This window comes from Aotus nancymaae, unplaced genomic scaffold (genome assembly GCF_030222135.1).
Source record: "Aotus nancymaae isolate 86718 unplaced genomic scaffold, 86718_ANA_hifiasm-v0.15.2.pri h1tg000006l, whole genome shotgun sequence".
NCBI lineage: Eukaryota > Metazoa > Chordata > Mammalia > Primates > Aotidae > Aotus > Aotus nancymaae.
Window position 1 is genome coordinate 71,850,370 of NW_026988417.1, and position 26,750 is coordinate 71,877,119.

General features: G+C 34.5%; 1 protein-coding gene across 2 annotated transcripts in view; it reads left to right on the plus strand.

Annotated features, from left to right (window-relative positions):
* BMP2K (BMP2 inducible kinase) overlaps positions 1-26,750 on the plus strand; it is a 130,029-nt gene that overhangs the window by 82,946 nt on the left and 20,333 nt on the right. Inside the window, exons 11-15 of one of the 2 annotated variants that reach the window (XM_012446959.2) lie at positions 1,131-1,330; positions 2,193-2,291; positions 2,941-3,125; positions 11,271-11,428; positions 20,171-20,281. In XM_012446959.2, coding sequence (XP_012302382.2) covers positions 1,131-1,330; positions 2,193-2,291; positions 2,941-3,125; positions 11,271-11,428; positions 20,171-20,281 — 753 coding nt within the window. The remainder of the gene's footprint in view (positions 1-1,130; positions 1,331-2,192; positions 2,292-2,940; positions 3,126-11,270; positions 11,429-20,170; positions 20,282-26,750) is intronic. The other variant, XM_012446960.2, reaches the window with a different exon arrangement.

The window sequence follows — 26,750 nt, forward strand, 5'->3', positions numbered from 1 at the left end:
ACATCAATATGTACCCTATGAATATGTACAAATATTGTGAATTAAAAAAATAACAAAAATTTTCAAGGTGAATGATTTTTGAGTAGTTATTTTAATACTCTTTCAACTGGAAAGAAATACACTTAAAAGGCTAATGATGGTAGTATCCGTGTGGTGGAATAAGTATTTTCAAGGATAATTAAAATGAACATGCATTTTTTTATTATTAGAAAAGTTAGAAATAGTTATAAAACTATTTTCATAATGCTGTTATACTTAGGTCTGAGGAAGTTTGAGGACACTAACATTGATGAAAAAAGAACCCTTCTCTCCCTCCTTGCACTTTCTCCCCACTCTTTTTATCCTCTAGGATTGAACAATTGCATTTGAATGTAGGGTAAGTTATTAGAGGAGAATATAGAAATTATGGTGTATTAGTGTATTGCATTAAGTGTATATCTTTATAGTTAATTTTAAAAGTTTATTTATAGGATTTGCCTGGGGTATAATTTATGGAGCTTATAAATAAATATCCATTTAGGAGACAGTGTTAATAGATTTATTACAGTGAGCGTTTATCAAGCATCTTTTGTATAAAAGGTTTTTTGGGACTCTTAACATATGAGTAAGTCATCATCTTTTCCCTCAGGGACCCTGCTTTAGAAAATAGCCATGTAAGCCATTAATATGTGCAAGACAGACTGAAATATACTAAACTGAGTGGAAGTGTTATATGAAGGAAAAAGGAAGAGAGATTTGAGCTGAACTTTAAAGAGTAAGAATTTCAGTAGGTGGAAAATGGCATTCTAGATTGAGAATTACACTGATAATGATACTTACTCATGATAGTACATGATATTGTTGAGCAATGTAGAAAAACTAACATGGATGGTGTGTTCATGGAGAGCTGAAGCATGAAACATGAAATGTTTCTAAGATGTTGACTTGTTCAGAATTGTAGATGACAAAATTAAGTTTCTTGGGTAATTATAATTAAAGTAAATCCCTATAAACTCTATGCATATGGAAGTTTCTATATTATAAATAAGGATATAAATGCCTTAAATTATTATTGAAATGAGCATGTTGAAATCCAGCTTTTTAATTGAAATCATTAGTATGTTAATGTAAGTGTTTGGACCTGTCTTTAGGGGCACTAAGACCTGGAAATGGCCCTGAAATTTTATTGGGTCAGGGACCTCCTCAGCAGCCACCACAGCAGCATAGAGTACTCCAGCAACTACAACAGGGAGATTGGAGATTACAGCAACTCCATTTACAGCATCGTCATCCTCACCAGCAGCAGCAGCACCACCACCACCACCTACTTCAGGATGCTTATATGCAGCAGGTAATTTTTTTGTTTCTTTAGATATGGAAGTAGTGTGAAATTGATGCAGCAAATTGAATATCAGTGAATTCCTTTTTGTATTATGGGTGCCTTGAACTCAAGATTCAAGTAAACACTTTTTCCAGTTTTCTGATTATGAAAGAATATAATTTAATTTGCAATCAGTGAGATACTTAAGAATACTCTAAAATAGGTTGCATTGTGACCTTATGAAGAAAAGAATGTTCATCTGAAACATTTAGTATTCCCAAGTAAGCAAAGCAGTTTATAATGACTGTTATCTGAGGTTACGTTTTGAGTTCACAGATGAGTAATGCTACTGTTGGAAAGGTAATAATAGGCTTTTCAGAAGTAATATTGTCTTAGATTTTGTCACCCTCCTGGTTTTGGTTGATAGATCCAGAGTGGAGGGTAGTGAGTAGGTGGTACCATGAGATGCCCAGAGGTAACCACTGAAGGGAAGATAAGAGGAGAGTGTAGATTTAGTGTAATGGTCTTGTTAGAAGTCACTTCAGGGGTCTTTATCATCTAGGAAAAGGTGTTAAATGTGTTTTGGTAGCTTTCTTCTAAACATCCTTAAATTGCACTAAAAATGGTTTTAATTGAATCTCTGTTATGTTGTGGTAATTTTGAAACCAATGGTTTTAATTGAATCTCTGTTATGTTGTGGTAATTTTGAAACCAATTCTGATAAGGCTATCTATTAATAAATTACAGTAATTTAGAGTATAGCTATTTTGTATTGATGTTTAGACTACTGATTTCTTAAATCATTGTTATGGTAAGATCAATACTTTTAAAAAGGGTTCTGTCACAATAAAGGCATGAATAGCATTTATTATTGTTTGTTTTCTCATTGTAGTATCAACATTCAACACCGCAGCAACAGATGCTTCAACAACCGTTTTTAATGCATTCGGTATATCAGCCACAACCTTCTGCATCGCAGTATCCTACAATGGTAACTGTTAAGTAATTTCTAGAGATTTCTCTGAGTATACATTATGGTGTTGGAATTCACAGTATGAATGGTATTATTCAGAACTTAATAATTCAAAATCAATTCGAGTAAGTTACTTGACATGTATTTTATCAAAGACAGTCATATATTCTCAGGCAGCTTTAAATTGCACTGAACTATGCACCTGAATATGGCACATGGTAACTGACTGATAACATATTTCTCTTATGTCATTTTGTAAGGGAAATGATGTCTTACCTATAGTCTTTTGTCACACATATCTCTTTCATTCAGCAAATACCTATTGAGTAAAAAAATGAAACCCAAAGGCAGAGTGCATCTGCTTCAGAGAATTATTTGACCTTTTTTACAGCAACGAATATATTAATGACTTTAAGCTACTCTTTTTCTTAAAATATTTAAAGGAGGATTTTTGATTCTGGCCAAGTGAGCCTAGCTTCACAACTTTTCAAAAATATGTATTTTGTCTCAATGTAGTTTTCTAGTAATAGAGCTGCTCCTGCAGATCATTGTTTTTTAGGTTTCTGATTTTGTCACCAATGTGAAAGGAAGGAACATAGTAAATAGATGCAATGCTGACAGTGCTTTAGGACTGGAGCATTGTTTTGTATAATATTTCTTTTTTCAGATGCAGCAGTATCAGCAGGCTTTCTTTCAACAGCAGATGCTAGCTCAACATCAGCCGTCTCAACAACAGGCATCACCTGAATATCTTACCTCCCCTCAAGAGTTCTCACCAGCCTTAGTTTCCTACACTTCATCACTTCCAGCTCAGGTTGGAACCATAATGGACTCCTCCTATAGTGCCAATAGGCAAGTATTTTTCTAGTGAAAGCAAGGGAAATTATTGTGGAAGTGGAAGTCATTGTTGAATGGTTGGTCATTAAGTTCTCTTAAATTAGTTTAGAATTCATCTTTCTGTAGAGCCACCCATTTTCTCTTCCTAGTCCTGTCTTCTGGTCCCTTGGTATCCCCATCCTTCCATTTCCTCAGTTACTTCTGCCAACTGCTATTTGTAGGTAAGGTGTAGCAACATCTAACAGCATTTAGGGCTAAGGAAATTATTGGCTTGTATATAAAAGCATTTTTTGTAATGTAAGTAGAAACAATACCCTAACAAGTGACTTTAGGTATTTGAAAAAAATCCTTGTATACTTTTGCTACTTACATGTTATTACTTTGAATTAGTTTCACTGTTTTATTCATAAAAGTTATGTAATTTAGTTTAAATAGGTACAAACATTTTTACATATATATATTTTTAGGATGATATACAGTAAACATACTGTTACCATAACATAGTTGGGAATTGTATATTTTGGCTATTTAGATATATCGGTTAGTAGAGTTATAAAATTAAGTAACTTTGGTACAAATTTTCTTAGATATAAAATGGCAGGTGCTTTGGCATTTTTTAATTAAGAATCATCATGAAAATCTCCTAGTGTTTATAGATACCTAGGAAGTAGGAGCTGTTAGACTTTTGTTACAGGGACATTAAAGATGATCTCCTACAATGCTATTTAAGGATTTGAAACAGCTGAGAAAAGGCGTCTATAAGCTTTGGCTCAGAGTTGAGTATGAGAAACAGCAGCATCAGTAGCATACTTGTACACTGCATCTCAAAAGAGAGCTAAAGTATGCAGTTTGCTACAGAACACCTCCCAACCTCTGTGTGTGTGTGTGTGTGTTTGTGTGTTTGTGTGTGTGCGCACGCACGGACAGATCACCGGTGGGGCAGGTATGGCAGGGAGGGGGAGACAGAGAGAAACACGAACTGATTTCTTGAACTGCTTTTCTAAAGGAAGAATTGGGGTGCATGAATTAGCACAGTTTTGTCTAAGGAGAGAGCACAGTATATGGGCAAAGGCCAGTTTAAAGATCCAGATCAGGCTGGGCACGGTGGCTCACTCCTGTAATCCCAGCACTTTGGGAGGCCAAGGCGGGTGGATCACAAGGTCAGGAGATTGAGACTATCCTCACCAATGTGGTGAAACCCTGTCTCTACTAAAACCACAAAAATTTTCTGGGTGTGATGGTGCATGCCTGTAATGTCAGCTACTTGGGAGGCTGAGGCAGGAGAATGGCTTGAACCCAGGAGGCAGAGATTGCAGTAAGCCAAGATTGTGGCACTGCACTCCAGCCTGGCAACAGAGCAAGACTCCATCTCAAAAAAAAAGAGAAGGGAAAAAAAGGTCCAGATCAGTATTTACCAAACTCTTTGTCATTTATCTACTCTGGTTATAATTTTTTGCTTTATTCACGTAGTGCTTTTTTTCTTTAATAAATTAGTAACATTATTGTATATAATAAAATTAGAACATACATTTTAGACAAATCAGATCCACTAAAATATAAACTATGAAGTATAAATAGTAATCTAATAAATTTGCTAAGTCCCCTAGTGACACGAATAGAATAATTTTCCTCATTAAAAATAGGATATTCTGCTTGGTATTGCTTAGTTTAAGATGCTGATAAGGCTATTGTATTAATTAGATGATTGCTTTTTTCCACTTCTGATGCTAACTAGCATCAGAAATGTCAAATCTAGTGTATTTAGTTGGAAAGTAGAAAATATATTAAACTGTCTTCTTTCGCACAGCATATATATTGTTTATACTTCATATTCTAAAAGGCTATCAGCTTCTGGAAGCAGTTATATCACTGATAAGAATGGATGATCATGAATTGGAAATCTGTCTAAACTTCTGATAAATTACAAAGAAAGTTGGATATCCAAGGATTTGAGGCATACACTGCAAGGTGCTGATGCCTGTAATGTATATTAATTACTATAGCACTGCCTGCTTTATTCTCATTTGTAGTGATACTGTTCAGCAGATCACAGGTTTGATACATTAGATACTTCTAATTTCTGTGTAACTATTAAAAAATAATTTATCAAAAAAACAATCTTGTATTCCCCAAGTTAGGAAATATTGGGTTGCGTATCTGGGAAAGTGCATAAGACTTGTTTTACTCCACTCCTATGAAATTACGTATTTAAGGATATGGTAGAAAAAATTATACACTCAGCCACTAAAGGTTGGAAATGTGGAACTTCATGTGGGAACACTGCTCCAGCCACACTTGGTGCCTCAGTGCTACTTCATTAATATTATATCTATTTAATATTAGATTGTATGTTGAGTATAATATCTTCCGTAACAATTTAAAAAGAGCTCTAACTAATGTTCCTGCTTATTCCTAGTTAGTGGAAGAAGAGAATTGGGGTTAAATGTTTGTCTCTAAGTGGATAAGGGCTATTTGAGTAGAATATAGGAAGCCAAGTAGTTCATTAGATAGAGGGAAAGAGTCACTATCTTTGTTGGAATGTTTATTTATTTTTTCTCTTTTCTACTATCTTTTGCTAAACTTTCTACTCTTTCACCATGTTAATTTATCTTTAGTATAACTATCAGAGAGTATTACTGTTTGTTATATTCCAATAATAGTTAAAATAAACACCTTCTATGCATACATTATCTTCTTATGATTTAATTGCCCTGTTATATTAGTTATCTGTTGATGCCTAATAAATTATCCCAAAACTTAATGGTTTAAAACAGCAGTAAACATTTATTATCTTACATACTTTCTTTGGATCAGAAATTTAGGAGTGGCTTAGCAGGTTGGTTATGTCTGGTAAGGCTGGGTTGGCTGTCCTCTGAAGGCTTGGCTGGTGCTAAAGAATGTATTTACAAGATAGTTCACTCACATGGCTTTGGGCAGGAGGATTCAGTCCCCTGCCACATGGATTTCTCCAAAAGACTGCTTGAGTTTTCTCTTTGAAAAGGCAAAGATGATTTTGAACAAGGAATTATTGATTCTGGTTTCTCCCTCAGTCAGTGATCCAAGAGACAGAGGAGGAATCCAAAATGTCTTTTTAGACCCAATCTCAGCAGTCATGGGCTGCCACTTGTGCCATATTTCATTTGTTAGAATTGAGTCACTAGATCTAGCTCATGTTCAAGGGCAGTGAAATTCTGTTTCACCCTTTGAAGGGAGGAATGCCAGACATATTTTAATACCTGTTTAAACTAGATTAAGGTGACACCCTATTGAATTACAGTCTGCCAGTGAGAACCCATAAATTCATTTTGGGAATAGGAAGAGGGTGATTCATGTAGGGAATCAGAAAGTTCTGAAAGGAATCATTGACAGACAGGACAGGGAATGCCCATCTCTCTGAGTTTTACCTGCTCTGATCTGTTTTGTTTTTTTCTTCAATACAATTTTCTGGGTAAAAACACATCTGATCTGTGTTTTAAGGACTCTGAAAGTCCTTAAAGGTTGTTTTGGAATTAGAAATGGGACTCGGTCACATGGAGGCAGGCTCAGACCTTGGCAGTTGACACATCCCCAGAATGGATTTTAATTGAATTGTTTCTTAAGATACCTAAGTTTTATTTACTAAGCAAGTCTATCTACTTGTAGGTAACTTACTATGTTTATTTTCCTCTGTTACATGCTAGCCTTCAGTAAGTATTTCAGTAGTCTATTCTTGGCTCAGATATGCTGAAGGGGCTTTGACTAAGGGATTCAATGACTTTTGCCTTTTTCTCCCCTCTTCTAAGACCTGTGTAGTGGCAATGGCACGTTAAGTGCAATGAGCTCTCAAGCATTAGGTAAATTTAGGGAATCAGTTAAGACTTGTGAAATTGAGATACTACTTTGAACACTGGGATTCTCCCTTTATTACTACTGTTAGAGGATTTGGATGTAACTTATGAAAGGAACTTAACAGCGTTCTTCGCTTTCTTACATTGTCTCATTCTTATGCTATACAGCCATACATTGCATAACAATGGGGACATGTTCTGAGAAATTGCATCATAAGATAATTTCATTGTTTTATGAACATCACAGAGTGCATTAACACAAACTTAGTATAGCCTACTACACACCTAGGCTTTATTATATAGCCTATTGCTCTTGGGCTGCAAATTTGTATAGCATGTTATTGTATTGAGTACTGTAGGCAGTTGTAACACAATGGTATATATGTATTTTTGTATCTAAACATAGAAAAGGTAGAATAAAAGCATAGTATAAAGGGTAAAGAATGGTACACCTGATTAGGGCACTTACCATGAATGGAGCTTGGAGGATTGGAAGTTGCTCTGGGTGGGCCAATGTGTGAGTTGTGAGTCAATGTGAAGGCCTAGGACATTACTGTACTCTATTATAGACTTGACTTTATAAACCCTATATACTTAGGACACACTAAATTTATATAAAATTGTTTCTTCAGTAACAAACCTTAATTTACTATGACTTTTTTACTTCATAAACTTTAAAAATTTTAAAAATGTTTTTTTTTTTTAATTTTTTTTTTTTGAAAGAAAGAAAGAAAAAGAATAAAGAAGAGGAGGAAAAAGGAAGAGAAAGAGAGAGAGAGAATGGGAGTATTGCTTTCTTGCCCAGGCTAGAATGCAGTTTAGTAATGGGTATTGAAAACCTCTTTTATACCAATAATTATACTTGATGTAAACAGGAAGGAATAAGAGAAGAAAGTAACAAACGAGCAGCCAACCAATATTTCATTTAAACCTATGAAATGCTATGCAATTACTGAGGAGTGATTTACTTCCAATTATGTAGTCACTTATGGAATAGGTGTGAGATAGTAATGTATGTTTTATGTATTTGAAGTGGAGAGTTCTATAAATGTTTATTAAGTTTACTTGTTCCGGGTCTGAGTTCAAGTCCTGGATGTCCTTGTTAATTTTCTGTCTCGTTGATCTATAAAATCGTTAGCTCTTCTTGTTACATTGATCCTTTTGCCATTATGTAATGTCCTTCTTTGCCTCTTTTGCTCTTTGTTACTTTAAAGTCTACTTTATCAGAGGCGAGAATTGCATCTCCTGCTTTTTATTTGTTTATTTTTACTCTCTGATTGGTTGATAAATCTTCCTCCTTCTCTTTGTTTTGAGTCTTTGTGTATCGTTGCATGTGAGATGGGTCTGGATGCAGCATAGCAATGGGTTTTGGCTTTTTATCCAATTAGAATATATATAACTTTAATACTGGCATTTGATGCTAGCTGGCTGTTTTGCCCATTAGTTAGTGTAAATTTTTCGTTGTGTTAATGTTCTTTTCTTTTTGATATATTTTTGGAAAGGCTGATATTGGTTGTTCCTTTATATGTATAATGCTTCTTTCAGAAGCTCTTGTAAAGCAGGCCTGGTGGTGGTGAAGTCTCTAAGTACTTGTTTGTTCGCAAAAGATTTAATTTTTCCTTCGATTATAAAGCTTAGTTTGGCTGGATAGGAAATTCTGGGTTGAAAGTTCTTTTCTTTAAGGATGTTAAATATTGGTCCCCACTCTTTTCTGGCTTGTAGGGTTTCTGCTGAGAGATCTGCTGTAAGTCTGATAGGTTTCCCTTTATGGGTAACCTGACCTTTCTCTCTGGCTGCCCTTAGTATTTTCTCCTTCATTTCAACCGTAATAAATCTGGCGATTATGTGCCTTGGGGTTGGTCTTCTTGAAGAATATCTTTGTGGTGTTCTCTGTATTACCTGGAGTTGAATATTACCCTGCCTTGCCAGGTTGGGAAAATTTTCCTGAATGATATCCTGAAGAGTATTTTCCAACTTGGATTCATTCTCTTCATCACATTCAGGTACACCTATCAGATGTAAATTAGGTCTTTTCACATAGTCCCATATTTCCTGGAGACTTTGCTCATTCCTTTTCATCCTTTTTTCTCCAATCTTGTCTTCTCGTTTCATTTCACTGAGCTGGTTCTCGACTTCTGATGTCCTTTCTTCTACTTGATCAATTCGACTGTTTAAACTTGTGCATGCTTCGTGAAGTTCTCGTGTTGTGTTTTTCAGCTCCATCATTTCACTTATATTCCTCTCTAAATTGTCCATTCTCGTTAACATTTCGTCAAACCTTTTTTCAAGGTTCTTAGTTTCTTTGCATTGGGTTAGAACAAGTTCTTTTAATTCACAGAAGTTTCTTATCACCCACGTTTTGAAGCCTGCTTCTGTTATTGGAACACACGTGTAATCTATTAAGCCTTGTTCCGTTACTGATGAGGAATTGCGATCCCCTGTAGAGGGAGAGGCATTCTGATTTTGAGTATTCTCTGCCTTTTTACGCTGATTTCTTCCCTTCATTATATATTTATCCGTCTGTTGTCTTTGTAATTACTGACTTTCTAACTAGGTCTCTGAGCAGACGTCCAACTTGTTGATTCCCAGCGCCGAAATCTGAGCAGTCCACTGCAACAGCTAAAATAGCGGTGTTAAGATTGATGGTGCTTTTCTGCCCGGGAATCTCTGGACTCTGCACCAAAAACTGGTGCGCTGAGGCGCCTGCAAAACCGCCACGCTGGCCACAAGAGTCGCCCTGGCGACCCGTGGGGCTCCTCTGCTGGGAATCTCCTGGTCCGTGAGCAACAAATGTTCGTCTGAAAGTGTGGCATCCTCTCGTTCTCTGCGCTTTCACTGGGAGCTAGGAGCCCGAGCTGCTAGTGATCAGCCATCTTGGATCTCTCTCAAAAATTTTAAAAATGTTTTGACTTTTTGGTAATAACACAAAACACAAACATGTACAATTGTACAAAAATACTTTCTTTATATTCTTATTCTGTAAGTTTTTTCTATTTTAATTTTAATTTTCTTTCTTTTTAAACTTTTTGTTGAAAACAAAGACACAAACACACACATTAGCCTGAGCCTACACAGGGTATGGATCGTCAGTATCATTGTCTTCCACCTCCACATCTTGTCTCACTGCAAGTTCTTTAGGGGCAATAACAGGCATGGTGCTGTCATATCCTATGATAACAATACCTTCTTCTGGAGTACCTCCTAAAGGACCTGAGACTGTTTTACAGTTGACTTTTAAAAAAATAAGTAGAAGGAGAATACTTGAAAATAACTAAAAAAAATATGGTATAGTAAATACATAAAGTAGTAATACAGTCATTTATTACCAAATATTATGTACTGTACACAGTTGTATTGCTATATTTTTATACAACTGGCAGCCCAGTAGGTATGTTCAAATTAGCATCATCACAAACACATAAGTAATCTGTTGTGCTATGCTGTTACAATGGCTATGATGTCACTAGGTGATAGGAATTTTTAGCTCCATTATAATCTTATGGAACCACCATCATATATGTGGTCCATTGCTGACTGGAAGATTGTTATGTGGTACATGACTGTATTTCCAGGCTGGGTCGAGGGAGAAGTACACAAGAACTCTTGGGTTAAGAAGTCTGTAGATTCTCATCTTCTCTTAAAAGCCAAGAGCCCTAATTTTCATAGAACCAGTAGTCTCAGGCTCCAAGTCTAAATACTTTAAATGCTATAAATAATTAATTATATAAAAAATAACCCTCATTTAACTTTAGCTAATTTATAAAGCAGTCCTAGCAATTCATCTTTTGGTGATAGCTATATATAGGGAATGCCTTTATCAAAAGGAAAATTATTGTGGTGTCCCAGCATAACCAAGGCATTTGATCACTGTATTCAGTAGTGATTTTAGAGTGATACTGTTTGATAAGGTGACTGATTTTTACTTTAAGGCTTGTTTACTATGATAATAACAGTTAATATTTATTAAGTGCTTATTTTTTTACTAAGTATTGTTGTTTTTGCTTTATGTGTATTAGATTATTTAATCTTCTCAGTAACCGTATGAGGTAGATAGTATTACTCCTTTTTACAGCAGAGAAGTTAAGGAACTTGCCCAAGGGTACACAGCTAGTATACCTTATGTAGGTGATTATGGAGCTAGTATACCTTATGGAGGTGATCTAGATCCCACATATTCTCTCTCTCTATCTCATGCCCTTGTCTGTCATCTCTGTCATAGTGAAATAATTTGGTTTTGTAAGTATTTTTAAAGTATAAACTAGGGCATTATAAATTTTTATTAATTTTAATTTTTCTTTCCATCTTCTTTTTTCTTTCTCAATTATTACTATAGGTCAATTGCTGATAAAGAGGCCATTGCAAATTTCACAAATCAGAAGAACATCAGCAACCCACCTGATATGTCAGGGTGGAATCCTTTTGGAGAGGATAATTTCTCTAAGTTAACAGAAGAGGAACTGTTGGACAGAGAATTTGACCTTCTAAGATCAAGTAAGGGACACTTGAAGGCTTATTTTGCTTCACAGTAAAATAATAGCTCTGTTACTATTCAGCAAGGCCAAAGACTATTTTGAGATGGTGTATGGAAAATTCTTTTTGTGCATTTGAGGGCAAAATTCAGGCCATCTTCTTATTCAAATACTATCCAATTATGTTGTGTGCATTAGAAATCAGTTGCTTGACAGTAGCTATTAAACCCAATATTGCTGATAGTATGCTAATATCCTAACACTTAAATATTGCATATCTAGGAATATTAAATTCAGAATATAAAACTGATGTTTCAATAAAAAGGGAAACATTATTTTGCCTTGCTAATGATTTTGCAGCTCTGTTTTCTTTGCACACCCAATAGAAAATATTGTGGGTCTGAAATGTCCTTTGAAAATGCCTGAAAGAAAACATGGGCTACTACATTATGTTAATGTTTTGTAATGCCCTTTTAATGAGTGGTGACATAAAAGGGCTGCTTTGTTGTCCTGATATGGCAAAAATTAAATAAATTCTTTTTCACTTTAAATCAGATATCTCAATGTTTTTACTTGGAATCATTGCTTTTCTTTGAACTACTAATATATGTCCAGCTTTGCCACATATATTTTAGAAATGTCTTTTTTTGGAAGAATGATGTGGGTGTTTTCAGTAGGTCACAAAATAGGAGCAAAAAGCCCACTTCTAGTGTAAGTAGATAATTTTCAGGTTTCTGAGGCTTACGTGTGTGTATGTGTGTGTGTGTGCAGGTGTGCACATAAAACACAAGTGTGTTTTCCCCTTTTGCATGTGAAAAGAAGGTCTTAATAGTCCTTAGTTTAGAGCCCCTAGTTCCTATTTTATTTAGGTAATTGGCCTTATGAGAATGTTTAATAGACGAAATGCTCTGTTCTGAATTGGTATATATTTTATGTAAAATTCCTGTAAGAAGACTTGTTTGGGATTTAAATTTGTATTTTACATTTTGGTTACATTATTATGAAAATTAAATTGATGGTTAAATGCAGATATAAAAATAAGTTCTGAGCCTTTAATAAAGGTTTGTTAACTTCAGTAAAACCGATCATATCTTACTAAAACAATTTTTTTTTAAACCACAACTTTTTTTGTTTGGCGTTTTCCTAGAATTTATGTTGAGTAGGCCCAAAAGCAAGGTTTTAAAAAAGGAAACAAAGTATCTCTTTCAGCGTGGTGGAAGAGGTAGATACAGGGTATCATCAAATCATTATAATTTATTGGATTATATTTAAAGCAAAAGGTATTGATTTTAATGTGTACTGAGCAGGGTTTGCTAAATTAGTATTTTCAACTCCTCAGGTAAAAAATTGTTTTTAAAAAATCAATTTATGGAATGGGTAAAGTATTCACATTATTTTGTATCTTATAAAAATGTGTTATTCTAAGCTTCCTAGAATTTATAATGACATCAAAATAGTTTTATTTACTTAGCATAGGCAAGAGTGGCATATGAATATGACTATATGTATATAACTTTATAAAAATTAGGTTGAATGTGTAAAATTCTTAAGTAGTTATTTATTTATTTTTTTTTTGAGACGGAGTTTCGCTCTTGTTACCCAGCCTGGAGTGCAACGGCTCGATCTCAGCCCACCACAACCTCCGCCTCCTGGGTTCAGGCAATTCTCCTGCCTCAGCCTCCTGAGTAGCTGGGATTACAGGCACGTGCCACCATGCCCAGCTAATTTTTTTTTTTGTATTTTTAGTAGAGACGGGGTTTCACCATGTTGACCAGGATGGTCTCGATCTCTTGACCTCGTGATCCACCCGCCTCGGCCTCCCAAAGTGCTGGGATTACAGGCGTGAGCCACCGCGCCCGGCTTAAGTAGTTATTTTTAAGAATACCTTAAAACTTCATGATCAGATAATGTATAAATTTTAAACTTCATCATCAGATAACACTTGTAAATTGTGCCTGTATCTCTGTGCACATGTGTATGCCAAAGAGAGTTCAGACTTTGCAGTATTAATTATAGAATGATATTAAGTTCCAAAGGAAAGTGCAGGAAGAATTTTATGTGAAGATTAGACTTGGAGCAACCTTAGCCATTTGGAAAAATACCTAGATGGTCCATGAGCTACTAAAATTCTTGTTACAAGTCTGATGCACTTAATTTGGCACACAGTACCAGAAAACATAAATTTTGATCCCTGACAATGTTACTTAACTAGGTTGTAATCTCAAATAAGTCACTCAACTGCTGTCAGTCTCACTTCTGCATTTATAAACTGGGGATAGTGATGCCTGCTTCATAGAGTTGTCCAGATAATGAAATGATGTCTTTAAATCGGGGCATTCAATAAATCAATGCCACTTTCCCTTTCCCTGTTTTCTGTATAAGCCTTTATGTTGTGACTTAAAAGATTTTTTGGCTTTTAAAAAGCCAGGATTTAAAAATTACACTTAAATTATCAGTTTCTCAGTGGTAATTTAACAGTCTAATTAGAGGGGGCTTTGTGGGCACACACGTCAGAAGCAGAAGTGACAAATGATAGTAAGGAAGGTGAAGGAACAGTGTCTGTTTTTCCTTTAATAATTGATATTAATTGTTCAGTGACTATTTTGGGGTGATTGAACCCACTCTTTTAGAGTCCAAAAAAGGTGAAATATTTTTAATAAAAAAGTTTGTAATTACTGTAAAGCTGTGTATAAAATGTAGTTTAGAAAGATTTCCTCTCAGAGTTTAACTTAACTGTAATATTTAGTCATCTTTAGCACCTCTTTCATTCAGAAGCAATAAGGTATCTAATACTTGATCTATTTGATAGGGCTTTTATTATATAGATGGGCAAAAGACCTCTTCTAGAACCTTAAGAGTTTAGTAGAAGACTAACTGCAATGAAAATTGATAGTTGGTCATTATACTAAAGTTAAAGTTTAATAACTTTCACTTCTTTTGAATTCCAAAATAGTGGGTTCAGTGACTCCAAAATTGTGCCCATTACTATAATATAAATCCTGTCATTTTCCAAAATGAATAAACGATTGATACATTTGAAATGCCATATAGGATATTTGTACCCTTTACCTTGGCACAGGTATTTATTAACAATTTTCTGAAGTCTTTTCTAAAATAATTTATATTTGGTTTATAAAACACTTGACAGTGAGAAACTGAAAGCCTTTATATGGCCCTTAAAAGTATAGGCATTGCCAATGTAATGACTGTTCAGAATAATACATTGTCATTGGGGTTTTATTTTGAAAATGATTCATGGTTATTTGTTTAAAAACAAAAAGGGAAAATAATATGCTGTTTAGGAAATATTTTACTTGTGTGTATTATCCAGAAAGTAATTTTTAAATCATAATAGTATTTTGAGATATCAGAATTCTAAAATACTAGTAATTGATAACATTTTTTAGTGATCTTTAAGAAAACAGTTGATTCCATATAGTATTTTGAGATTTTAAAATTCTAAAATATAAGTAATTGATAACTTTTTTAAAGTGATCTTTAAGAAAACAATTGATTCCATATACTAGGCTAAGAGATTTAACATATAAAATAAACTGGATTCTTCTTGCTTTTGCTTTCACTGTAAATGAATACCATTTATAGTTCAGAATTTTTTTTAACCTTTTCTTAATTTTAGTAAGAACAAAACATTAAATCAAAATTAAGCATTAATAATAAAGCTAGTCTCAATGATATTTTTTAAAATTTGTTTGTATTTTTACTTGTCTTTTGTACCAGAACATCCAGACTAGTATGTAAACTTTAGAAATTTGTCATATTTTGATATTTAATATGGCAATTTAAAATTGTCATAATATTTAATATATTAAACAATAATTAGAATACAAATGCTTGCTTTGGGGAAATTATTAACTTATATTTGTGTAAATAGTGTGTAGTTCTACCTGTTAACTAAAACTAGTACTTCATGAAATATATTTTATTTGTTGATAGTAGATTTGTTTGTTTCTGCTTAAAGTTGGATCAAAATAGCTAAAAGGAAAAATAGAAGATACTAAAAATTTTAATTGCTTTATAAATTCTGCTGAATGTTGTTGTTTCATGTACGAAGCTACCAAATGATATGTCTATAAGCATCTGAATCAATAGTTTATTGTAAAATATTAACCCTTATAGTTTTTTTTAGCAAATTTGGAACTATTATTGTTCCTTTAGTGCAGAATAACAGAACTTTTCAACAGTTTCACGAGTATCAGATGAAGATTGCACTTTTAAACCTTATTCATTAACCTTTTAGCCTTTTACATCATTATCCATATAAGCAGCATAATTAACTTTGTAGAGTATTTTAATTTCGTGATGATATTATGGAATATACTTTGATTCTAGGATTTTAAAATCCTGTATTTTTGCTATCTGTATCAACTAAAATTCTTGAGAAAGATACTGTCTTTATTCACCAACATAATTCTTTTGTGAAGACAGGAGGTAAGTTTCTTATATTGGATAATCAAGCTTTGTTCTGATCTAAAGAAAACCAGTCATTTGAAAATGGTAATTAAAAACATTTTAGAGATGACTGTGCGTTTTCAAGGTAGCTCTACATCACCATTTCATTAGATTTTATTTATAGGTAATTAATAATTACAAAATTAATATGTATATTTATTTTGTATTTTGTGTCCTGAGACCCACATTTTCATGTGAACTTTAGAAACCTAAATGATTTTTTAAAAATTCCATTGAAAAGTTGATTCTGTGTTTTGTGGAACAGTAACACTATTCATTTTACTATGAATTTATTCTGATTGCTATTTTGAAATAACTGGATAAATAAACTTTGCATAGAACAGTATCTTCCATATTTTTACTTGTAGGGACCCCTATATAAAAATAAGTTCATCCCTACATGATAATGTTTATAGTTTTGTCATAGTTTCACAGTACTTGTTATATACTTACCATAAATTTGCCACAAACGGATGGATGTAATACACCAGTGCATGAGGATTCAGAGAACCTTAGTGATAAGTTCACAGTTTTATAAGCTGGGAATCATTAGTATAGTTGTGGTTTAAATACATGGAGAGGGCCGGGTGTGGTGGTTTAGGCCTGTAATCCTAGTACTGTGGAGGTTGAGGTGGTAGGATGCCTTGAGGCCAGGAGTTCGAAACTAGCATGGGCAATATAGTGAGACATTATGTCTACCAAAAATTAAAAAAAAAAATTGGCTGGATGCAGTGGCTCACGCCTGTAATCTCAGCACTTTGGGAGGCCAAGGTGTACGGCTCACAAGGTCAGGAGATCGAGCCATCCTGGCCAACATGGTAAAACCCTGTCTCTTCTAAAATGCAAAAAATTAGCCAGGCGTGGTGGCATGCACCTGTAGTCCTAGCTACTCAGGAGGCTGAAGTAGAAGAATCACTTGAACCCGGGAGGCAGAGGTTGCAGTGAGCCGAGATTGCACCTCTGCACTCTAGCCTGGTGACAAGAGCAAGACTCCGTCTCAAAAAAAAAAAAAAGCCAAGTGTGGTGGCATGTGCCTGTAGTCCCAGCTACTCTAGAGGCTGAGCCTTAGAGGCAGAGGTTGCAGCGAGCCAAGATCATGCCACTGCATTACAGCCCAGGCAACACAGTGAGCCTCTGTCTCAAAAACAAACAAACGTGCGCTGAGAAGCTGAGTGTGGTGGCTCATGCCTGTAATCCAGCACTTTGAGAGCATTGCTTGAGTCCAGGAGTTCGAGACCAGCCTGGGAAACATAGTGAGAGCTTATCTCTTAAAAAAAAAAAAAATTGCTGAACATGGTAGCCTGTGCCTGTAGTGCCAGCTACTTGGGAGGCTGAGGTTGGAGGATTGCTTGAACCTGAAAGGTTGAGGCCACAGTGAGCCATGATCATGCCAACTGGGTGAAAGAGTGAGACCCTGCCTCAAAGCATAAAATAAAACAAAAATAAAAACAGTCTATAAAAATGCAGATTCTTAAATTACTACTTAGATAACTTGATTCATCAGGTCTGTGGTAGGGTCCAGATAACTACATTTTATAGCGGAACTGTAGCACTTTTGATGCAGATGGTTGAGGCAGAAAGTCTGTTTCTAATTCAGACTTAAATACTTATACTCTTGGTCTTAATTTTCAGGATTGAGGGCCCTTGGATATTGACATGCTGTCGTCATCACTCTGACTCTGTCTCTTCCATTTGTTCTTCCTCACGCCCTCTTTTCTCTGTCCTCAGTGCTTTATACACTGGAGTTTGGGAAATAGAGAGGGTAGGGGAGTCCAGGAGGATTCTGATACAAGGCATAATTCCTGGTTTTACGGTTACTCCATAAATGCATTCAGGGCCCGAATAAATAGGTAACCACATGTAATCTCTATGATTCAGTGAATCATAAGCCTCTCCTTGAGGTTTGATTGCAGCCTCCCACCACAGTAAGTTAGGGACCCTTCATTATAGAAATTATTCTTCAACCTTTTGCAGAAAGATGTTATAGGACTAGCTTCTCCTTAATACGTGTTTTGAAACAAAATAATAAAAAATCCTTAGTAAAATGAGCATTTGTTACTGATTTCCTGCATTACGTATACAGTTAATATCTTGAAAAGTAATACCCAAAATAAATTTTTATTGTTAACCAGTGCAGTGTTGGATTTGAAAAGTAGCACTTGAGTTTAGGAAGTTTTGTTTGTTCATAAATCAATTGTCAGATTTATTTACTAACTCAATATTAGTGCTTCAACAAAATGTTTAATAGTGTTTCAACAAAATTTTAAGCAAAAATTTAAACAATCCAAAGTTTCATGTAGATATTTCAGAGTTCATCTTAGCTACAAAAGCTGATAATTGTATCCATTGTCATAAAGGTTTTGAAAGAATTAGTTGCCCATAGGAGTAATTATATTTAGAATATTATAGAGTCTAGGGCCTTGTTTATTCAAGAGTATACTTCTTGGACAGCGGTATCAGTATCACTTGGGGTCTAGTTGAAGTGAGGAATGTCAGGATCCTCCCCAGACTCATCCCATCAGAGTTTACCTTTTAACAAATCCCCAGGTAACTAGAATGTATATTAAATTTTAAAAGCACTGTTAGAAGAGATGCTGCTTGAACTTGGGGCTTTTTGCTTCACTCCAAAATTAAAAGTCATTTTTAGGGAATTCCAATTCTGGTTAGATTCCGCCCCCCGCCCCACACTGCAGTCCCTTAGAACTGAGTTAAAACCAGTACAGCTTACCATGGAATTCTTGGAATATAGGTCAGTCTAAACATGGTTTGGATTTTTTCAAATGGCTGTGGACCAAAGATCTACTGGCAGAAATGTTTAAAATACCTGGAAAAGAGGTAGAATGAGTCCCAAATAGAATTTTGATTACCAAGAATCAGAGGCTAGAGAGACATACTACAAAAATCAGGAAGTTCTCAGAAGTTCTCAACTAGTGTGTATCTACTATGTGGAGAGTTGGTTGGTTGGTTGTTTTAGAGACAGGTTCTCACTGTCACCCAGGCTGGAATGCAATGGTACGATTTTGGCTCACTGCTGCCTCGATTTTTGATAGTATTTTTGCATTTTTAAAGGAATGTGTGTGTTAATGACTGTTATAGAATATTGTGAAGTTAACATTCTGTAAAGATCAGGAGGTATCCAAATTTTATTACATGCTTGGTGAAAAAAATCAAAGAACATCTCTTTGTGTTGCCCAGCCTGGTTTCAAGAAATCCTCCTGCCTTGGTCTCCCAGAGTACTGGGATTATAGGTGTGAGCCCCCATCCCTGACCTATATGGAGAGTTTAAGAGCAGGGAAAAGTTAATCATTACTAGGGAGTCAGGATATATCAACTCAAACACACCGGGCCTCTTGCCTTAGAGTCTTTGCTCCAGCTCTTTCTCTTCCTGGTTGTTCTTTCCTAGGTATTCACTCCCTTGCTTCCTTCAAGTCTTTTCTTTTCTTACCTATTATTAGAATCTATTACTTCAACCTCTACCTACTCCCGCAATTCCTGTTACCCTGCACTACATTTTTCTCTACAGCTTTTAACATACATATACATTTCTTGTTATGCCTATTGCTTATTATTTGTTTTTCCACACTGCTATGTAAACTGCATAAGGGCAGGGGTCTTTGTTCTGTTGGACATTACATGCCAGTTGCCTAGAATAGTGCCTGGCCCACTGGCACATACTAGATACTCAATTTTACTTGTTGGACGAATCAGTAAACTCTGTTTTTATCTAAGTCCTTGTGAGTGTATGTGTGTCAGGGGATGTGTGTGTGTGTTTGTGTTTGTGTTTCTGTGTGTGAGAGCATAGTTTGATAATACAAAGTAGTATGAAAAATGAACAAAAAAGTAAAATATAGTGAATTACTTTTTATTGCTATTGAGAAGTAAGATTTACCTACTTTATGGATGAATGACCATTTGCAATATTTTTCCTAAATTTATTTTTAGAGACAGTCTGTCAAATATGTCTTTGTTTATTTAGCTGGATTTGAGTTCAGACCCAATATGTTATAAGTTGAGGGCAAATAGTATTTAAATGAAACAGACTAAGTTTATTATTAGGTTAATTGTATTTAGTACAATCTGTCACAGATTATATTACTAAACTTGCTTTTGTAGCAACAAGTATGTATTAGATTCAGGACTACTCCCTAATATTTACAGTGACAGATTCTGAATCTAATATTTTTCAAAAAGGCTGTTGCTTTTTCACTTTTATTTATATTGTATATCACTTTTTAATTTAAAGATCATTTTTATTTTATTTCATTTTTTATTTCATTTCATCTTATTTTTGCAGATAGGCTCAAGGAGAGAGCATCCTCAGATAAGAATGTAGACTCACTTTCTGCTCCACATAACCATCCTCCAGAAGATCCTTTTGGTTCTGTTCCTTTCATTTCTCATTCAGGCAAGTTACACATACAACATCACAAATAAAACACACAAGAACAACAGCAAAATCTTACAAAGTGGAAGTAAGACTGATATTAGCTACAGAAAATAGAAAATATTTTAACCTTTAGCCATCCTACTACTCTTCTTAATGATGTTCTTTGCATTGAGTTAATTATTCAGTTATATCTTTGCCAACATAGGAAAATGCTGATTTATATGACAGAAACATAACTGCTTCTTTTCATGTTTATTATTGGATACTATTGGAAAAAATATTTAAAGATATTTTTATACTTAACTTTTGCTTAAAAATTTGATATTTTCCTAGTTTGTACATGTTCTCTAGTAGATGCATTTAAAAAGTATTAATAATTATGTGTATGTCACAATCACTTTACTCTTTTCTTCTTACATCCCTGCTTTTGATTTCAATCCGTAATTTAAATATTGATGTTTCTCACTATTAACAATTTTCAGTAATAATTTCAAATTACCCAGTTAACACTTGGAAGATACTAGGATGGAATAAGACTGTGCATTGGCATAAATGAATTTGCATATATATGTGATTATAGTGGGAAAAAAAGTTTTAATCTTGGCACAGGGAAATATGTTAAAAGAAATTATGCTTTATTAGAAGGTAAAAGTTTAATATATTCATGGTTCTCAATAGCCATGTTCTTTAGTTCTGTTCCTTTTATTTCTCACTCAGGCAAGTTACATATGTAACACCATTTAAAAAATACAGAAATAACAACAAAGTAAAAACTTAGAAATGTAAAGCCAAAATAAGAATTGAGTATTTAGGATTTCTGCTGAGTGCATTGAACAACTTTTTCAACATTCAGACTTGCTTGGTTATCTGGAATATACAGGATAGTTAGCAAGATTGTTTTTAATTGCTTTCATACTCCATATTTTTCTCTTTGACATTTCTTAAAAACAGTTCTATTCTTGCTATTTTGTGCTTGCTGCTTTCATGTTTTCCTTTTCGTAAATGACATGACATATTTAATTGGAGAACATAGCTTACTGTGTCTGTTTACTTACTCCACATAAATGTGTTCCATTAAACTCCCAATACCCTAGGTCATGGAATTATTACTTTTTAAAATGATAATACCTCAAAATAGTCTTTATAAGCTCTCAAGAACATAGTATTCAGTGACTTGAGATACTGATCTATGTGTGGCAGAAAGCAGTTTCAGTACTAGCTCTTTCACATCCTCTGGAAGGAATTGCATTATCCTTTTCAGGTTTGCCTGGACCTATATAACTACTTCTCTGCTCTTTAATAGCATCTGAAAGAATGCTGGGGAAATGAATAGTAGTTAGGAGAATTGAAGTAAGCTTCAATGATTGGTCTTTTCTCTGGACACACTTATTTTGAGGTTGGCCTAAAGATTTTGTAGTTTGCAACATGTTCACAGATTTGAGCTTGATTGCTGCTACTGTTTGTCTAACTGTTTACTATGGGCATTTATATTAGATTTTAAGCTTATTGAGGGTGGGAAGTATGAACTGTCTATCTTTGAATCCTACCCAGTATCTAGTGTTTGTTGAATGTATGAAAAAATAATGACTATCTATAAAAATTCATATTCTTTAGATTTAGGACAGTGACCTTAAAAAATTCCTATTAATATAAATGTTACCTTTTGAAGAAATCTTTTTAAACAATGTGTGAACATGAATACTGGAATGGTTTAGTTACTAAAAATTAAGTGTATAGACTGGAATAAAGGAGAGTATGGTCATAGGAGAAATGCATCTCCAGAAAAAGAAGAAAAAGTGATCACTTTGCAATATTAGTACTATTAATTTTCTATATATCAGATCTATAATATATAATTAAGTTAAATCTAAACTACTTATTATAAAGCTTTGAAATACTTTGTCATGTATAATTTTTAGGTTAAAAAAAGTATTTAGCGGCATTTTTCTTTAACAGCAAAATAATTGAACCTACTAAAACAAAAATTAACCTCCCTGTAAGCTTTTGGAATAAGGAGTTCTATCCAATGAAAATACACTGTATAAGAACAGAAAATGAAATACTGCATGTTCTAACTCATAGGCGGGTATTGAACAATGAGAACACATGGACACAGGGAGGGGAGCATCACACACTGGGGTCTGTCGGGGGGAAATTGGGAAGGGACAGTGCGGGGTGGGGAGTTGGGGAGAGACAGCATGGGGAGAAATGCCAGATACAGGTGATGGGGAGGAAGGCAGCAAATCACACTGCCATGTGTGTACCTATGCAACAATCTTGCATGTTCTTCACATGTACCCCCAAACCTAAAATGCAATAAAAAAAAAAATACACTGTACTAGCATTGTGAGACTGAAAAAGCATCTGGAGATTTCTAGGACTAGGATTCAAGAAAGGCAAAAAACTATTCCCAAGTATATGTGTGTATGTATAATACAGAATGATAAGTATATGTGATAAACCATCTTATTTGAATTCTAGAGTTGATAATTAATAAACAATTTAATTTTTAGTAAACCATATAGAGAATGCTACTTGAGAATAAAATGAATTTAATTATGCAGCAGAATGCTTATAAGAACTTAGTTAAGTTTTAAGTCTAATGCTAATGTGCATTTAAGAAGAACCACTGTCCTGAATAATAAAACCACTGGTTTTATTAGGAATTGTGCTCTTTTTATTTTAAAAGCAAAAGTTTCTGTTAAAACTTTTAATCTTAGCTTTGATGCCATAATAGATACAGTTTATCATAATCTTATAATTTGTAAATTAAAACTTTACTAAAATATGTATGTAGTTTAAAAGGTCAGTTTTAACAAGTTTTGAAATGAAAACAAAACAAAACAAAAAAGACTTCCCTGCTATTTCTTATCTCTGCACTTTTAAAAACGATATCTATGGAGCTTCTGTTATGGAAAATGAGATTTTTTTTTTTTGGATTTAGATATTTTACAGTTTGTCCACCTCATACATACACAACCATGCACGTCTGTGCACACACACACGTGTCCTTTCCTTCCATCCTTCCAGCATGTTTTTGACAGTTTTTGGTTGAATCAGTGTTCAGTGTCTACATTTTTAAAATATGTAAATATTTGTCACCACTGAGGTTTAGTATGTATGATCACATTTCCTGTCTTTGTTTTTCCTGGAGTTAATTACTATGTTTATAATTACTATGTTTTTTCTTTGCTTAGTTTTTATGTACCCTATCATTGATTAGTCTCCATTAAGATGTGTAAATTTCCTCCCAGTTAAAAGTGGCTATCGTTTTCATTCTTTATCACATCTCTCATGGAGCTCTGCAATCAGAATTGTTTGCTTTCTGGAGCTCCCACACATTATAATTCTAATATTTTTTCCCATCAATGTTTATGGAAATTCCTGGATCTCTTCTAGTCCTCTTTCTTGGTTTGTTAGTAAAGGAACTCCTCTAGTTGTTGCTGAGAAAATATGCATCAGAGGAAGTTTTAAGCCTTGCTGCCCAGGCTGAGTGTGGTGGCTCATGTCTGTAATCCCAGCATTTTGGGAGGCTGAGGTGGGAGGGTGGCTTGCTGGAGGCCAGGAGTTTAAGACCAGTCTGGGTGACATAGTGAGACCCCATCTCTACAAAAATAAAAATAAACTTTGCTGCCTAAAAATTTTTATTTTCGATCGAGACCATCCTGGTCAACATGGTGAAACCCCGTCTCTACTAAAAATACAAAAAATTAGCTGGGCATAGTGGCGCGTGCCTGTAATCCCAGCTACTCAGGAGGCTGAGGCAGGAGAATTGCCTGAACTCAGGAGGCGGAGGTTGCGGTGAGCTGAGATTGCGCCATTGCACTCCAGCCTGGGTAACGAGAGCGAAACTCTGTTTCAAAAAAATTTTTTTTATTTTCCCTAAACTGATACCTGATTGATAATTTGGCTGGGCAAATAATTTTAGGTTAGATACAATTTTCCCTGTGAGTTGTAAGAGGCACTGCTTCATAGTATTCTAGCTTCTCATATTTCTGTTGAGAAATCTGATCTTATTCTCTTTCCTCATCCTTTATGTGTGAGCTGTAGTGGGTTTCTTCTTTCTCTTCTTTTTCTTATTCCTGCTCCTCCTCTTCTTCCTCTTTCTCCTTTCTCCCCCACCATGGACATTTTTAGCATCTGTATTAACTTGTTCCGAATATTCAAGATGTTGTACCTTTTTATTCATTGTGCTGGGGACCTAGTGGGCCTTATTCAGCCTGGAAGCTTATATTTTCTTGCTTTATATCTTTTGGTAATTTTCTTTCTTCCTCTTTCTGGACTTTCTTCTTTTAAAATCAATCATCTTACTAGGACATTGTGCCTTTTGGATGAGCCTCTAATTCAAATTTTGTTCCCCTCTGTTTTCTAGCTCTTCATTTTTTATATTTGCATCTTAGAAATTTCATTGGCTTTTATTACAAACATTATTTCTAATTGCAAATAACATATTATTGGATGTGATATATTTTAATTTCTCTAAGGATACTTTGGCTTTACACATTTTGCCACACCTTTTCTTCTCTTTTGTCTTTCACTCTTAAGAGTTTCAGCAAATGTCTGTAAATTATTTTGTTCCCAGAAAAGGTAGCCTTTAACTGAGACCTGGGGGATGTAAAGAAGTTTGCTTATTAGATACATTGTTTCCGAGGCCTGAGAGATCCTTTAGTTTGATACACATTATTGAGTCTAAAATGTGATTGATAGGTGGAGGAGGATGAGACTAGTGAGAAATGCCAAACCAACTCTGAATTTCTTGGAGACACCCTAGTTGACCACAATGTCTTTTATAAAAAATTGCTGTTTTCAGTCTTTAAGAGGATTTTTTATTCATGAAGGATAGTGAACTTTGGTTTTCTTTTAATCTCTTTGTCAGGCTTTTGTTTCAGAGTTATGTTGGTCTTGTAAAATGAGTTGGGAAATGTTACCTCTACTTCCATTAAGTTAGTGTTTGATGTGTATTTTTTTCCCTAAATATTTAGAATTCACCTTTGAAGCAAACGGGGCTTCAAGTTATCTTTGTGGAAAGGTTTTTAATATCTTTAATAGTTATAGGGCCATTTAGATGTTCAGTTTCCTTCCATTGTAAATTTTGAAATTTGTATTTTTAAAGAAATTTGTACATTTCATCTGAGATACTGAGTTTTATTCACATGAAATTTTAAATAATGTTCCAGTATCATTATTTTAAAACATGGAGAATCTATACTGATATTCCTTTTTTTATACCTAATGTAATTATATGTATTTTCTCCTGTTTATCAAACTTGCTAAAGGTAGATCAATTATATTAATCTCTTTAAAGAACCAATTTTTGACTTTAGCTGCTCTTTATTTATTGACTTAGGCTAAAATTTTTATGTTTTCTTCTCTCCACTTCAAAAATAATTTGCTGCTCTTTCTCTAGCTTCTTAAGCAAGGCTTAATAAGTACAGGCATATGTTGGAGATACTGCAGGTTCCATTCCAGACCACTACAAAAAGTGAATATTTTGCAATAAAGAGAGGCACACAAATTTTTTTTGTTCCCCAGTGCATACAAAAGTTACATTTACGCTACACTGTAGTCTGTAGTCTGCTAAGTATGCAATAACATTATGTCTAAAAAATGTATATACTATAATTTAAAAATAACATTGATAAAAAAATGCTAACGCTCATCTCAGCCTTCAGCTGGTTGTAATTTTTTGCTGGTAGAGGGTCTTGCCTCAGTATTGAAGGTTGCTGATGGATTAGAGTGGTAGTTGCTAAATGAAGGGGTGGCTATGGTAATTTCTTAAAATAAGATGATGATTAAGTTTGCCAAATCAGTTGACCCTTTCTTGCATGAAAGACATCTCTGTAGCATGCAGTGCTATTTGAGACCAGTTTTTATCCACAGTAGAACTTCTTCCAAAATTGGAGTTAATTCCCTCAAACCATACCATTGCTCTATGAACTATGTTTATTTAATATTCTAAATTCTTTGAGTCATTTCAACAATGTTCACAGCATCTTCACCAGGAACAGATTCCATCTCAAGAAAGCACTTTCTTTGTTCAAGCACAAGCAACTCCTCATTTGTTCCAGTTTGATTATGAGATTGCAACAATTCAGTCATATTTTTACACTCCATTTCTAGTTGTCTTATTCTTTCCATGACATCAGTTACTTCCTTCACTGAAGTCTTAAACCCTTCAAAGTAATCCATGAGGGTTGGAGTCAACTTCCAGAGTTCTGTTAATGTTGATATTTTCACCAGTTCTTATGAATAATGAATGTTTTTAATGAAATCTAGAATGGCGAATTCTTTTCAGGTTTTCAGTTTACTTTGCACAGATTCATAAGAAGAATCACTATCTATGACAGCTATAACCTTATGAAATGTATTTCTTCAATAATAAGAGTTTTAAAAAATGGGTCCTGCTTTGTCTCCCAGGCAGGAGTGCTGTGGCATGATCATAACTTACTGTGGCCTCAAACTCCTGGGCTCCAGTGATCCTCCCACC